The sequence below is a fragment of the Stegodyphus dumicola genome, chromosome 3 (assembly GCF_044657685.1).
Source record: "Stegodyphus dumicola isolate Sdum_Otavi_A_Nest chromosome 3, ASM4465768v1".
NCBI classification, from domain to species: Eukaryota; Metazoa; Arthropoda; class Arachnida; order Araneae; family Eresidae; genus Stegodyphus; species Stegodyphus dumicola.
Window position 1 is genome coordinate 261,318,275 of NC_140770.1, and position 17,534 is coordinate 261,335,808.

General features: G+C 30.5%; 1 protein-coding gene, 1 long non-coding RNA gene and 1 pseudogene across 5 annotated transcripts in view; 2 read left to right on the forward strand and 1 right to left on the reverse strand.

Moving 5' to 3' along the window:
* The window catches only part of LOC118196637 (uncharacterized), a 189,498-nt gene extending 188,106 nt beyond the window's left edge, over nucleotides 1–1,392 (forward strand). Inside the window, exon 5 of the long non-coding RNA XR_004759446.2 lies at nucleotides 500–1,392. This is a non-coding gene — a long non-coding RNA (uncharacterized LOC118196637). The remainder of the gene's footprint in view (nucleotides 1–499) is intronic.
* LOC146998329 (uncharacterized) overlaps nucleotides 1–17,534 on the reverse strand; it is a 353,123-nt gene that overhangs the window by 262,815 nt on the left and 72,774 nt on the right. For 3 of the 4 annotated variants that reach the window (XR_015040447.1, XR_015040446.1, XM_085814077.1), the window contains exon 2: nucleotides 5,827–5,932. Coding sequence is in view for 1 of the 4 variants with exons in the window: in XM_085814077.1 (XP_085670203.1) it covers nucleotides 5,827–5,830 (4 nt within the window). In the remaining 3 variants the exon portion in view is untranslated. Of the gene's footprint in view, nucleotides 1–3,954; nucleotides 4,356–5,826; nucleotides 5,933–17,534 lie in introns of those variants that run through there. The other variant, XR_015040449.1, reaches the window with a different exon arrangement.
* LOC118196694 (FMRFamide receptor pseudogene) lies at nucleotides 1,517–3,018 on the forward strand (annotated as a pseudogene).

Sequence of the window (17,534 nt, forward strand, 5' to 3'; positions counted from 1 at the left end):
AAAAAAAATATTTTTCCTTCTTTCTCATCATAGATCCCCATCATATTTGGAAATAAAATTAAGTCTTGAATAAAGGGAGAAGTCGTACCTGTCCTAATTGGATAACAGTTAAAAATATTTTATCTGTCAATAAATAAACTGATTATTATTAAGTGTCTTCATAAGAAACTTTTCAGTTCCTACTATGAAATAATAAATTATTTGTATATTAATACACTACCTGAAAAGTCCGAGAAATTCATACTTACAGAGTATTTTAATTTCTCCTTCAACTGTCTTCGAGGCTTCCCTAACGAGCGAAGAACAAGTTAATTGCATAGTTTCCTGCAGCCCTGTCTAAGTTTTGAAGACTTACGGTAACATCCACGAAGCACATGTTTGCATCCCTAATGAGACTTGTTTAGAATGTCATTAAATTTCAGATGGTTGTCATATCTAATTTTTTAATTGCATCAGTATTTACCTGTTTATTCTATGTTATGTTTATTTTCTCTTTCAGGTGCTACAGCGCAGGAAATGGACAGCTCTGGTTGCATATATTTTTAATCTATCTGAAAAATTCTAATCATTTTTTGAATTACTTGGAAATTTGGAGAGATTATATGAATCATTTTATTGCTCTAAATGAGAAACGTTGTTGAGCTTATTGGTTCGAATCTATGTTAACTACAGAAGTTAGACTTTATACAACCATCAAGTAAAGTTTTTATAATGAAAATATTAAAAACTTCAAACTATTCAAAAATATGTACCAGATTCAATCAGTTTCCATACTATATTTTAAGATAAGAATGTAAATGTTTTATTAAATGTACATGATATGGGGCACTATTAGTGACATATTATTAAAAAATTATAATGATATGAAGATTTTAACCAGTACCCCTTTATTTTAGCATCTGACGCATATAGAGGCTTCTTGCTAATTAAAATAGTATTTCAGAAATATATTTATAATATTTAACTTCAAAAGAAGTTTTAAAAGTCTTCGTTACATTTTGATGCTTTAAAAATACGATCAGATTTATGAATTTTTTTGTTATTTGTTACACTGTTAACTATTTCATGATTCAAGCGCTAAGAGCTAAAAATATTGTACAATAAAAATATACTTCCGGTCCAGGAAAGAAAACCGTGTGTGTTTTTATTTTTATTAATATAATTAATGTGAATATTTATAATAAGAAGAATATTGGAAATACTTAATTATTGAAAAGCAGATAATGCTTTTAAATTGCTTAAAGAAATGCAACATTAATTTTTAAACTTTATGTATAATGGCTTGATATATATGAACATTATTACACAGATCTTAAAAAACTCATTTGTTATTGATTAAAGATAAACTCCGTATTTTAAATCATTATTCATTTTTACAAGCTTTCTTTTCAATTAGTAATTGTGTGAATTTTATAATTTGATTAAATGCAACAAGTAGTGTAAAACGTACAACCTTTTGCTTACTAAAATGTTCTCAAATTTGCAGTGTTAAAATTACTACAATTTGAGCACACTGGTTTTCTAAGTATCCAGATTTTACATTCCTATCACAAAGTTTAATTTCATTTAGAAAGGAATTTTAAAGTTTATATATATCCTGTGACTTACTTAATAAAAGATGAATGCGACTCAGTGGACTTCAGGAAGAGGTAGAATTCTTCAGGTAATGCTCAACGATACTGAACCATTTGAAATGATTCCAGTCACTTCTACGTTTGAGTTCATCATAGAAGGTGCCCTGATAACCATCATAGGATTACTTGGTGTAATTGCCAACATTGTATCTCTCGTCATCCTTTCTAGGCCTCAGATGAGATCATCTGTCAACTGCGGTCTTCAAGGATTGGCAGTGTTTGACACTGTCGTCTTACTCTGTGCAGTACTTATGCTTGGACTGAACAAACTTGGCACACGACTGAAGTTTCTAAACATATATGCATTAGATATTTCACCTTTCATAATACCAATTGCCTATCCGGTGGGATTGATAGCACAGACGGGATCAGTATGGACAACAGTTGCAGTTACAGTAGAACGTTACATAGCTGTCTGCCATCCTCTCAGAGCAAAATCATTGTGTACTTACAGAAGAGCTCGATTTTGTAATTTACTCATAACCACGATGGCCGTTTGTTATAATATACCACGTTTTTGGGAGGTTGAGCATCAGAAAGTTTTCTTTCCTCAACTTAATCGAACAGTCTACAAAGTGATAGCTTCGCAGCTGAGAGTAAATAAGCTCTACTATGAAGTCTATCATATCTGGCTGTACTTACTTGTGATGTATTTCATTCCGTTTCTGATGTTAGCTGTCTTCAACATTTATATTTGGCAAACAGTTCGGAAAGCCAATCGAGAACGTCAGATGTTGAGTCGCAAGCAAGAGGGAGAATTCAGCCTTGCAATGATGCTTCTTTGTGTTGTCATTATATTCCTCATCTGTAACATACTTGCTTTGCTTGTTAATATCATTGAGTATTTTGATATATTCCTACCCTCTTTAGTAAGAGTTTCAAACTTATTGGTCACTATTAACTCATCCGTAAATTTCGTCATCTACTGCATTTTCGGAAGAAAATTTAAAAGAACATTCCTAATTCTCTTTTGTAAATACCCCATACAGAGATCAAGTTTTAATGATAGTTTGCAAGGTAGTACTTGGATACGATTCAGAACAATAAAGTCATCATCTGGGTCCCTAAATCATTCGATTAATGGAAATGGGCACTGCCATATCTAAATGCCCTTCATCAAAATTATATTTCAAAACTTGTATGCAAGAATTAGTTTAAAATATGAACTATTAAACTAAACTTTTTTTAAATTAACAAAACGAATTTTTTTTATCAGATTCATCTAAACATAGAGCATTTAGGAAAAGGCACCAGATTCCTGTTTCGATAAAGAAGGGTTCACAAGTACCAAAAACTTGCCATTATAGGTGGCAGACGTGAAGCATCATTATAAACAAATTAGTTTAATGCACATACAGTAGGAGCCGCTTAATGTGATCATGTGTATGCATGACTATTTTGATAACATTAATCGAAAATAGCATTAACCGATGAAAAATGCTTCCTTCAAATCATCAATGCACTTTAACCCTTTCAAGGTGGCGTGCCTTTGTTTAAGATGTTTCCCTTGGAATGGATGGTGTCTAAAGGAGTCATTCTACAAGCCGGATATTTTGCCTAAATTTAGGGGGGGGCGAATAAGGGAATAAAAACAAACTTTACTTCCTAATATCATAATTTTTGGTAGTATTTTAGATTATTACTTAAACTATCATGCGTGTTAAAATTATCGTTTAATAATCATTATCTTTTACTTTACATGAAAATATCTAAAAAAATTGTTTACTTTGAGAAATAGTTTCTAGAAGCGTTATTCAAATTATTCCGAAGTTTCAATTAATAAACTCCATTAATGAACATTTAAATTTAAAAAAATACAAGGAAGACTGCTTACAAAAAGAAGTAACAAAATCTTTCACGTGAACTAGAAGGCAGACTCTCAGTTATCTCAGTCTCTGACAACATGCTCGCATGAGAATCACTGGAAATCTCTCTCTCGAACTGTTTAGAAAATGAGCCATCACTCTCATTCATATCACTAATTGGCTCATTTACCATTCATCTGATAAGTAACAAAATAAGAGCGTAATACAATCTCATATCGTAATACTACATAGTAGCAAAAAGGACTCTACATAGCAGCAAAAAATAATAAAAAAGGATTGGAAAGGATATAGAAACGGAATGTTAATATCATGTGACGAATTAAAAGAAGAGCTCTGTCTGTTTACAATACGGCCCCCCCCGTAACAGCTGACATCAACGTTACGCGGAATGTGATCAAATTGAAGGTGGGGATCCTGAAGCTACTCATTTCAAACGTAATGGACACAAGACGCCATCTAGCGACCTATAAAACGTTTTAGAACACTGGCACAAATTAGTGTTTAACTTGCTGGCACTTTTGCGTGACAATCGGTGCTAAGGGGTTAAATTAATACAAATAAATATAACTAGAAACATACGAAAACTTACTTTCACAGATGTTAAATAAATAAATGCCATTAATAATTAATTATCTGGAATCATTTCGCTAAAGTTCATTTATAAACTGTTCATATTAACAGTGTTTCTGGAAATCTGCTTCGGAAAACTACAGGCAGGTACTTTTCTCTGTCATTGATGCTCCATCTTGAGATTTTTCACCAATATTCTCCCAAGCCTTGAATTCCTCACAGCTCATATTAATTGGAAACGATTTCAGCTTATTGAAAAGTTGACATGTTTGAAACAGTTCTTTGTTATCTTTTCCGAGATGCAGTTTCAAGACTTCTGTCTTGGCTGAAATCAAAATCAGTGTATTTGACGACAAATCTTTGTTATTTGACAATATACTTCAACTTTATTCAGCAGTTTGAAATCTTTTATTTGATGGCATTATTTCAGTTTCAAAAACTTATTCTATAATATTTTGGTAATATTAATCGACCAGCTCGTCACAATAAACGATTTACCGGGTAACCCAAAAGTCCGTTAACATTGGAAAATCCAATAATTCATTGAATAACATAGATCGAGAGATAAAAGCTGACAGACGTGCTTGAAATGTCATAGGGTTTTATTGAAAGCGAAAAAAAGTGCTTAAACTGGCCAACAGATGGCGCTTCATATGATAACAAAAACAATAATTAGCCTAACAATTGTATGAACAGCACTGTACATCGTATCTGTAGATACAGTGAGAAATTGCCGTTGGATGTTGTCTTTTAGCATCCATAATGAAATCGGACGATCCTGGTAGACTTGCGATTTCATTTAACCATACAACCAACAACCACACGGATGGAGATCTGGGGACCTGTGAAGTCAAGTATGACGGAAAAGGCGGCTCAGAAAGCTCAGAAAGGAAATAAAACCAAACGATGTATGTAAGAGATCTTTCACACCTGTAGCAATATGAGAAGGAGTTCCATCCTGCATAAAAGTCATACCTTCAAACAGGTATTTATCAGCCAGACTAGGGATGATGCGATTCTGTAATATATCAGCGTACGTCGCACCCGTCATACTGGCAGTTTAAATAGTAGAGCGACGCATGTTTCTCGAAGAAAAAAAGGTTCGATCACGACTGATGTGATAAATCCACCTTAACCAACACCTGAAAGCGAGAATAGAAAGGTTACAAAGTCATTGAAGGGACCGATTCCTTATCTCACTATAACTCATTTCATACACGATTCTCATGGGGCGTCACTGACAGTTTGCTGCTGCCCAGCGCCATATGTTGGCCTTTTTTTTTTTTTTTTCATTCTACTTTTTATTTTTATTTATTTATTTACTTTACTTTAAAAGCCCATGCCATTTCAAGCATGTGCGTCAATTTACTTAGCTCCCTGGATTATTCTGTGAGTTATTGAATTTTCAAATGTTAACAGACTTTTGGATCACTAGGTATATTCCATGTTTTCCACATTTTTCCAAACCGGCCGGACTTTGGCAATTCAATAGCAATATCTGAATGATAACTTTAACCGTGATTACGATAAGCGGCACTTATTGTATACATTACATAATTCTTTTAAAATTAAGCTAAAATTACAGAAATAACATTGGATATGCAAGTTTTCCATAAGCAAATATAAAAATTTAAAGAATATCTAATGCATTAGGATGAACAAACAAATCCTATTTCAACGGCGTTTCCTAATAAAAAAATTTAAACTTTAGACAATATAAGTACGTTTGATTTGCAAGGAATAAATGATAGTTGTTTATATACTTCTCGAATGTGATATAAAACAGGGTACCTTACCCATCACAGTATCTTCTCTATTATCATATGCTTTGGTATATTCGTCTTCTTATTTTTTCTTCCTAACATCTTCAGCCTATCTTTCAAAAGCCTTCAGAAGAAAGAGCTAGAAAAAAGAATGAGAGTGCGTAATTAAGAAAGTAACAGTTTCCTTGATTTTCTGTTACATTTACAGAAACTTACTTACAAATGTCACACGATAAAACGTTTTTAGGGGTAATTAATGAAAAATCACTGTATACTATATTATTATACAAAAATTCGTTATTAATATGTGAGAAATATTCTAGCTGTATTTTGCAATTAACATTATTTGATACCGGATTTAATATTCCTCTCTCATATATAGATCAATATATGTCCTATCATACCTTGATACGTAAATTAGATAGCGATTGATTGAAAGCATATAACAGAATTCCATACTTATTCATACTAGAAAAAAATTATTTGCGGTGAAGTATCCTCACTATATCCTAATAATAAAAAATGATGTTATGAGGGATTTTGGAATGGTTTTCTTTGATTGTTCAGTCGCAAATTTCACCAAGGTAATTTGTAAAATATTTCACTATAAATTCGGAGGGGAACGGAAAAAGTAGTCTAGTATTTACCAACCTAAATGATTACTCAAAACAGAAGGTATTATAATATCTTAATTTATTACAATTATAATGTTTAGCATATTCTGTTAAAGAATAAAAATATGCTACTAAATTAAACAATCAAGTAAACTAAACATAAAATAAATATAGTGCAAAATAAAAATTAATACATTTTAAAACAAACTATTCAGTATTTAATGAATTATAAATATTATTAATAGCCCAAATGGTCGTTAGCCCAGAAGGGCTATTAGTCTAAAAACGGCATTTTGCGTCGAATCAATTTACATGTCCGAATCACTTGTCAGATTGCTCTCACCAAATGTTATCGTCCTGTATTATATATAAAGAAACTAAATAATGAAGGATCTACATGAGTCATGTATGTTTCTCGCATTGCGAAAAAACAAAGGTAACTAGTGTCATCAAATGAATAACATAGACCTCCACACGAAACATGGACACGTGGAAGCCCGTATTTGGAATTTCGAATTTGTTTTGTCTGTTTCATATTTTGTAAAATTTGAACAAATTTTTGATTAAAAACTCAACAATCTCAAAGCGAACAGTCGCAACACTGTAGGGAATACAACATTTTATCTTCAGCACGCGAGATTGTCTATCGGAAATTCTAAAGATATATAGTTTTTTATTATATTTTTAGCCCAATGAGGGGTTATCCCAGATGCACTCGAAATGTGTTTGTGTCTGTAAATGAAAATAAGGCCCATTGAGGCTTAATATAAAATCTGAAACTTTCAGATTTTTTAATTAAATAATTAATTGTTTCTTCATTAATGAGTAATAAATATTTCAGAACTTATGCATAACAAAATGGCACAAATACATTTCATTCTTGAAATATTGAAGGATATGTAAAACAAAGCTTGATCTCTATACCACTGAACAAAAAGGCTATTAACATTTTTTTTAAATTTGTCTCTTAACTGTATATTCATTTCAAGTAGCTTTTATTTCAAAAATAAACCAAACGCAGAGAACTTTTTTTAAATCATCTAATGAGCCGTATTTTCAAGTTCCAACCATGCTGTTTAACGCGTAAAAATAACCCCCTTTTTTTTTGTGAATGACAATCTCGATTAACAATTAGCGTGAATATATAATGCACTAGAATCACGATAATAAAATAAAATTTTGTCCTTTAAAGGTATGTTAGGTAATGATAATTAATCTTATTATATTATATTAACATTCTGAAATGGTTTTGGTGCAAAAGTACTGAAATATTTAAGTTAATTCTTTTTTACACTGAAATGAAAGCCTAAGATATTTGTAATTGCAAATGAACTATTTATTTTTTTATATCTAGCCTAAGATTGCAGGTAAAATTCTTTTAACAGTTTAAAAAATATTGAAATTATATATTAAATTAGCTTGATGTTTTAAAATTTTTATTCTCAATCGCTAGCAAAATGTATGATTATTTTTTCAAATGTATTTTTTTAAAATGTATAACTATAATACATTTAAAGATAATTTCCTCTTCCTTAATTACACAATATTTGCATTCTAGCATCAAACATTAATTTTAATGTATCGTTAAAGATATACTTACTAAATAAAAATTAGAGGTACATAGGTGTATTGGGGAAAATTTTTCAATCTATTAACTTTTTATTGAATTTTTGAAAATTAAAAGAATAAATTTTGTTAACTTAAAAGAGTTAAAAATGTTTTTATTTACTATCTTACTTTCTTACTTTTTTTTTTACTTTGCTTTACATTTTGAAAATTCTTATGTTCAACTGTGGTTTGTGATACAAATAATTATGTTCATTGTATTTTACATGAAGTAATGTACTTTATAGATCTATATCTCCTCAGCACACGTCCGACGTCATTTGCAAATTTAACTTATAACCTAAGTCTTCCTTAGGACATTTTTCATGCGTTAAGCAAAAGTTAGATTATATATTAAATTTACATACGTATAAAGCTAATATATGGAGAGTTTAATGTATCACGCTAACATGCGCTAATGTTTGCTCTAACATACGTATTTGGACATAAATTTCCAACTAAATTTCGCTTAATTTGATAATATTGCTTTTTTAATTAAATGTTCTTGATTTTTATTTTTCATATCATTTGCAATTTATATTTAATCCAAGCAAAGTTCAAACATTTATTTTTTAGTTTTAAAAAAATAAAATAATATTCATAATAGTTTAAAAAAAAACCTAAATTTTATACTCTTAAACTGTGCCTGTCATCTTAAATTAAATAAATTTAGACATATTTTTAAAAAAGCAGGAAATTTTGCTCAATAATTTCCGAAATATATGTTCATTTATACAGTAAGCATTTGTGGCAATGATTTCAAAATCGATAGATTAAGAGTGAAGTGACTTCAAATTCTGCACACAATTTCGTTCTCCACTATTCAGATTCCTCTTCTAGTTTTTTTTTTTTTTTTTTTCCTCATTTTTATAAAAAATACAACCGACTTACTTTAACAAGGGTAATATTTTAACTTAACATCAGATTAAAAAGAGAATGGAATTCTACTTCAAGTTAATATTTCCATTCTCATTTTATTGTTCATGTGCCCGCAATATTAGAATTATGTAAACCAAAATGTACATTTACCTAACGTTACGAGTTTAATGTGAAGTCTCATACAATTTTTGGTGGTCAATATATGAAATATAGTTATATTTGGCTGTAATATTCCCTTACTATTGCTGTAATACTTTCTTGTTCGTTTATGTATTTATCTATTGTAAAAATGGAATGTAATTGGACTTATGGTAGCATTGTCTCAGATGGAAGTATTGTGCAGTGTTTTAAAACTTTTCTATGTTTTTTTGTAAAACGTGGTATTTTACATTTTTAGCTGTTTAAGGCTGAACTATGTTTTCATACACTACATGTTGTGCAAAGTATACAGCTAACATCATTCCATGGAATATGAAGTATTTATAAGTATTTGTGTTGACATTTCAAAATGTAACATGAAGTATACTCATACTTTCGAACTATATTATTTTGGCTAATGAAATGTTCCTGGATTTTCTTTTTCTTACTAATGATGTTCCTTTACTTTGTTGAAAAGCTTCTTCTTTTATCTTCTTAGGAATATATGTTCGTTTATTTTTTAATTTAAATGCTAATAATTAATTTTAAAATAATGAAATTTGCAAAACTATGTTATTACAAAGACATGTTACTAAGCTTGTTGGCATGTTTATATACATATTCATAGAAATGCAACTTTAATGTAACTCCTTAAATTCGTTTGCAGTCTGGCAGAATATGCATTTTATTTGTCACTATTAAATTCTACATTCTTCCATCGTCTTACTATGGTAGGTACCTATTGATTGGAATCCGAATGTAAAGGTTGATTTTTAATATATAAAATAGGTAAAATCTTGTCTTAACAAATATACTTTTCCGAACTCTTTTTAACTTGCTTGTATGGATATTGAAATTAAACTTATCAATTAAATATTTATATATTCCCATTCAAGTAGGTCTTCATTCTTAATTACATAAATTAAATATTGTAACTGTTTTGAAGGCTGTTTTCATTATACTCAATTTAAAACAGCATTAAAGAATTATAAAGTTTTTGGTAAGTTTGTTTATTAAAATATTGATGGAATCCCAGATAATTCCCTATTAAAGTCTTTAAAAAGAAAAAATTGAAACTTGAAGCCTTTAAAAATTGGAAATTATCCGAGACGAGCATTTACATCAGAGAATTTTCTGATAATATTATTTTAACAAAATTATTTCCATTCGTTTTGTAAAAACTGACCAACTTTTCTTCAATTTCTTCTCTGACGTGCTCCTAAAATATTAGGAAAATTTTATTTTCCATCGCTGATGGGCAAACCTGAATGTTTTAGTGCTTGCCAGCCAAAACACAATACATTAACTGTAATATGGAAGCCCGAAAAAGGAAGACAGTGAAACATCAGCAGGTTTACTTTTTTGAAACATTAATTAGGTATTTTCTCCAGAACTGAACGAAATGTATTTCTGCTAGGCATAAAGCAATGAAAGCAAATATAAAAACTGGCAATGTTTGAACTCTTTCAAAGAGGATATTTTAAAAGTAGTTAAAAAGTCAAGTTAAAAATTTCAATTTTTAATTTCAATTTAATAATTAATTGGAGCTTTCGCATCCAATTAATAATTTGCCTTCTTTAAAAGTTGAAGCAGCAAAAATTATTTTCTCGCTTCGGATATTAAAAGGGAGAAATTGGTCTTAATCGGAAAACCAATATTTTATGATTTTTTAAGACGTAATTTTTAAACTGAAAATCATTTTAAGAGCTTCTGCACAAACTTTTTATTTGCTAATCACCATCACTAGGAAAGTTTTCCATTACTTGGATAAGTAAGTTAATAATTGTAGTAATCTAAAGAATAAAAATATTAGTAATACACAAAATAAAATAATTTATTTAAAATAACTTGTCTTGGATAAACCAAAGTTCTCAGCAAACTGGATAATCTTTCATATGAAAGAAATTCTTTCAGAATATTGTTTTCAACTTTTTGCATTTGAATGAGTATTGAGGAAGTGTTACAATGTTAAAGTTAGAATAGAAGCAGCGACTATTCTGGCTAACATTACAACTAATAGAACTTATATGCACTGAATTATAAATTTCTTTTGAAAAAGTTGAAGTTTTGTTGTTGCTGTTGTGACTAATGTCGCTTGCCTGATATCAGAACTAGCCCACGAAATTCGTCGTGCAAGGTGGCAAGATTGCGCATGGCGTTGGCAGGAGTCTTGGGAACCTTACAGGTGACAGTACGACGTTACTCAGTTCGCCACCAGTTTTGAAGGAGAGCACCCCGGAGGGACGGGTCCGAGAGTCTCCCATCCCTCTTCGCCTGATACTAACGCTCGAGAGAACTTTCGGTTCGCCACATGTTTTGAGTGCCCCATGCCGGACATACACCATACATTTACAAACATCTATGCCTTCTCCGAGATTCGAATCCGGTATTTCCCCGCGGCAGTCAGAGTCACTAATCACGGTCCCGGTTAGGCGGCAGTTAAAATTGAAACACGATGAAAAGTAAAATTTGAAATATCTGGCAGATTTTTTCAGGAAAGAATCCTGATTTTTTCAAGGCAGAATCCTGATTTTTTTCAGGCAGAATGCTTACTTGATTAACATAGTAAAATAAAATATTAAAAAAAATTAAGGCCAGTAATTTTAAAATAGCCCAACTTCTTTGTAAAAAGAATTTTTCCGTTTACGAGTTTTTTGAAATACGTAGTACAGCTTATTTCACTTAGCAATGTAATTTTTAAATAATTTTTGTCCATTTACTGATCGTTTTTATTATAAAGAAACAAGTAGATTCTGTAGTACACTTGTACATAGTATTTACATTAAGCATTTAGTTAATAATATTATATACTCATTTTAAACATTATCTTTGTTCTTAATTTGATTTCCTTCTTTATGGAGGTAATCAGAGAATCATAGCACTGCACACTCGCAAATTTCGGTCAAATTTTTATCACCTTTCAGTAATGAAACTAAAATATCCCTCTTGAGAAAATTTGCTTTTACCTCCTTTTACCACCTATACTCATTTACATTTTTCATCAATAACAATGTAGAGAAATTAGGTACTTTTTGGAAGCAGGAGATATAAAAAATGAACAGCGCCTTCTCCGGGAAGCATGTACCGCACCACGAGCATAGGGGAAAATCCGTACTTGTGATTGGACATATTTTCAGATGACATCATTTTCTCTTGGCAAAATGACGTTTGGGCAGGGTTCTTACGGTTTTGTTTTCGTTGAATGATGCGCGTAAATGAAATGGAAGCGTGAAAATTATCATTTGTTTCTTTAAAACGGAAGTCTTTAGCTGCAGCGTTCTGCAGATGGCTTACTGTTTCATAGAATAATAAAATTATAAAATCTTTCGAAGCATAAACAATCTTAAATGCTAAGATTATATAAATATCTGATTTCATGAATTTAGTGCAAAGGCCAAAACACGACGATCTCGAACCAACTGTTGAAAGGCATTGTGTAAGTATATTATTATTATTGCAATTTTGATTTGAAGTAAAGTATATTATTATTATTGCAATTTTGATGCATTATCTTTCTGTCACATTGCAGAAAATATTTTCTTAGTAAATGTTATCTTATTCCCATGTTAATGCCATGTCATTCTAACATTCTGTTGCCTTAAATGAAAGAAAAGTGCATTCATTATCGTCGCTGAATTTAATGCACGTGTATAAGAAAAGAAACTTTCTCTGACAAACACTATTTTATGCAAAGATTGCGGAGATTGCATTCGCAGAAAATGGATATATAATGAATATGAAATAATGAATTAACACCTTTAATATGAAGGATTTTAAATTAAAAATTCATTTATTAGAAAACCCTGAGCTTAATATTAGCATTTACGGAGTTAACACAAAATAAAAAGCATTTTCTATTTAGGTAAAAAATCACTACATTTTTTCATATTAAATTTACCACGCTGCAGCGTTGTAAAAAGCGTCATCACATAGAAAATAAATAAATAAAGGAAATAAATAAAAAATACAACTCACATAATAATCTTTTCGGTACTGCTCTCAAACGGTATGGAGATGTACGTTCGAGCCCAAACAAAATCAAGGCGTTCCTAAGCATAGAGGAAATGATGTCATCGGAAGGTATATCCAATCACGAGGATGGATTTTTCTGTATGGGTGTGGCGCGGTACAGAATGCTTGCCGCCGGGAATCGAACCACGGATCTCTGGGATACACGCCCAGCGTGCAGACCACCCCACCACGAAGGCATGCTAAGAATGCGGGAGAAATACCTTAGAACGGAATATTCGTATTCTTTGCAATCAGCTTTACTTTCAGACAAACCTGATTTATATTAGGGAAGTATTACTGAAAAGTATTAAAATTTCAAGAAACTGAATACCTACTGCAGTTTATTTGATCCATGTCAAGAAAAGTACAAACTCATCTTTTATCTGTCTTTTGATTGTCGAACCACTAATATTTCGTTTCATTTAAGGACCCTTCATTTTTAAAGTAAAAGCGGAAACCCTTAGTCGTCTGAAGCTTCATAAAAGTCAACAAAATCCAACCTCATCCATTAGTGTTAAAAATGTTTTATAACCCACTATATTATTCTCTAGCATCGGGTGACTAAAGAAGCCTTCTTTTAAGTGCTACTAAAAAAAAAAATCTTTGAAAAGTTTTTAGTAATCTTGTTCATCACTTATCTTTTTTATTTTTATCAATAACGTAATCTTCGTGTAATTCGCAAATCTGCTAGATGGTTTTAAAGTTAGTTTATAGCAAAGATTTTGGTAAGAAAGAAAGCGGCAGAAAGACGTGCATTCTGGACATTGAATTTAATTCCATTGTCAAAGATAAATTCAACAGTATCCTTTTCATAACCTTGCAGCTTCAAATCAACAATATAATCTTGTTTTCTTATAGTTTCGTCATTTTGAAAAAAAACCAGGAAGCGGTAACCTGTTTGAATCGTTCTTAAAGTTCAGCCAAACCCTTTTCCATCTATTCGTGATGCTGTTTTAAGTAAATTAATCAATCTTCTGAATTATTATTATATTCTAAATAAAAGGTTTTCAGTGATACCAAAGATGTAAAGCAGTCATCATTCGCTCAGTGCAGTTCATTTATAAATTTATAACAGATAACTTACAAAAGTTTTTTCGTACGTACGACAATGATATTAACAAAAAATTTGATGTGGACACCACAAGAACAATTCTGATGTGGACTTCATTGTATGGTCTGTTAAATTATATATATTTTTGCTGCATTTTATTTAAACTTATTTCCTCGAATTTCATTGAAGACGTATTTGTCATTCCCTTAATTAAATTCTTACTTCGCTTTACAATTCTTACTTAATTAAAGCTTCTATGCAAAGACAAGCAATTCGGCCAGCAGGTAAGAAGGCAGTTTCTTCGGAGCACAAAACTGAAATTTACTTTTCGCTCCACTCGGCAAAAAGACAATGGAGGTGCAGAAACTGGCTTAATTCACCTGTTAAAGCGTTTCAAATGTAAATAAATGGCGACTATGTTATAAGTGGTAGTCCTTAAATAACTTAAATAACTACACTGTTGCCAATTCTACAACTATTGCATGCAAATGTTCTAAGGCAGGAGTAGCCAAAGTAAATATTAAAAGAAAATTAAAATGAACCATTTTTTATTAATGAAATACATATTTATTATATTTTTATTTATAAAATAAATGGTTTATAAAACATTTTTTCTGTTTATATATATATATATAAACTTAAAGCATCAAAAGTTAAAATTAAATTGGAATCAAAACTAGGCAATTCCTCAAAAATATTAATAATTGCAAAAGTGGATAAGGAGTTTAACACTGTATCTAAACATATCCAAATTAAAATAACAATTCATCAGTAAACCGAACTTGAAAAATAAAAATGCGAAAGGGAAAAAATATGCAAAGTATATAAACATATAAAAATAAAAAAAAATAATAATTAATCTCCTTTTACTGAAACTCTAATACAAATACTTTTGGTGAGATCCATTTGCAACCAAAAAGGGAGTGCATAACTACAAGTTATAACAGTCTCATGTACAAAATTTTCAATGCTCTGAGGCTACTCGTTTTCCCGTTATGCCAGATATATACGCACCTACAGAAATCACGAAAAAATGTCTTCTGAATCCATTTTATAATCTGTTTTGGGAAAAAAGTACTTTATTCTGTCCCTAAGTACAGATGCCATGGAAAACATCTCTCAAATGAATTAAAAAGCGGTCAAAATGGATATTTTCCTTGATACACGAAATTTTTCGCGCTTACAATACTTCCTTTGGTTCGTATATGGAAGTAAACAAAAAGGAGAAGAAGAGGCAGTTTTTTCTGAATATCTTATTAGCATTTTTCCATTGCAGAATGTTAATGCCCACTGTCAATAATTTCTATTTCTGCTTTAACAATTTTAATTTTATCTTCCTAAACATATTTGAGATTCTTACTAAATATCTGATATGATGTAAATGTTTGGTAATTGTAAGTTCAATTGTAAAATTACCACGATAAATGCAAATTAGATTTGAATTTTACTACTTCGATTAACTCTTAAACGTTGTATAATTTTCTGCATATAATTGGAAATATTTAGCCAGCTGAATTTTCTTAAGATTTTTTATAAGTTTGAAACTTCTGAAACGAGAATACCATTCTAGTGAAGAAAACATCTTATATGCGTAAATAAGTAAATATAAATAATAAGCTTTAAAGTTCCTATTTAGCGAATATTAAAATTTTTAATTTGTTCTAATGAGGTTGAAGATTAATAAATTATATTTCGTAAAACTTAACTTCGAGCTTTTGAAACGCATCTACATCGACATGTAGCTTTGAATAAGTTAAGATTAATTTCTAAAAGCTTCAAGCGAATGAAGAGCAAATACAAATTTAATGTAATTTTAATGAATACTTTAATCTTTATAAATATTATTTCTTTTTTAATATTCTTTGGTTACGGTTTTAATTTTCATCTCCAAACTCTTATTGCAGAAGTTGTTACCTGAGGCTTCTGAATCAACTTATTTCTCGGGATCGATAAGATGTTTCCAAAATAACCAATAGTGTTATCTATTGTAATAACAAGTTGTTATAACACTTCTGGTACTTGTTGTATAAATCAACAATATGATTCCTGATAATCTTTTCAAAATTTTAATTATACCCTGCGGTAGAAAATTGTGAATAAGAACAGAATATTACTGAAATATTTCTCTCGAAATTAACGCTCTAAGGAATCTTTTCAGAGATGAAAGTTTTCAACAAATTTCGAGAAATGTATTATTCTTCGTTTATGCTGTTGCACCTTATGCGGATGCACGGTGCTATTTTCACACATTTGGGTTTTTATGTTCTATGTTTCCCAATTATGAAAAAAATAATCTATTTTAATATACCTGTGCCAATATTTAATAGAACAATTATTTATCCTTCTCAACACTTCATGCTATTTTATATGTGTGCATGTTGTGCATTTCAGAAAATTACAAAGTTCTCCAATTAATGATGTAAAATCTGTCACTTTAGCTTTTAATTAAGCATATTACTTTATCTTTCTTTAAGGCGTGTCTTCCCTTTTTAATACTTGCCACTTCCTAGTGCTAACAGTACTAACTAAATTAAGATAAGTGTGCAAACACATACAGTGTAAGCTCCATATGCAATCTTCCCTTTACCTACTTGCTCTCAGCCATAAGTAAATTAAAAGTTAGTTATGAAAGCTGTTGCAAGAACTTCCCGCTGTCTAGACTTACAAACCTTGCTTCTTTAATAATATAAGTTAAAAATTTTAGAAAAGTTAAACTTTTCCAACTGTAATTATTCGCCCTAGAGGGAGGTTAGCTTCGAATGGAATATTAGTCTCGAAACGGCATTTTGCGCCGAAACACTAAATGAGTTTTATCACTTTTCATATTGTTGCCACCAAATATTATTGTACTGTATTATATTTAAGGAAATTACATAATGAAGAATCTGCAGGAATGTATGCATATTTCTTGCAATTGTGAAAAAACAACGGTACCTAGCGCTATCCAATTTTGAATAACGTAGTCCTTCACCAGAACATGCGCATATAGAAGCCCGAATTTTGAATTTCGAATGTACTTTTTTTTTATCTAGTTCATATTTTGTGAACCTTTAACCAATTTTTGGTGAACAAACTCATGGATTTCACAGCGAGCAGTGGCCACAGTGTACGAAATAAAACATTTTTATCTCCAATGCGCGAGACTGTCTATCGGAATTTCTAAAGCTATGTTGTTTTTAAATATTTTGTGATTTTGCTGTTCAATCGAATTTTAAGTAGTGTAAGCGCTAAGTGCGTGATATTTAATAAATAAAGTAAACACCAAAATATTGATAATAAAAATTTAAAAAAAAAAAAAAAACTATAAGCCATCTTTGTTAGGAAAGTGAACATTGACACGATGAACTGAAAAAAAAAAAAAAAAAAAAAAAAAAAAAAAAAAAAACAGGAAAATATAGGCCAACACTTAACGCTACTTCGGGTATTTCTAAATTTATACTTCA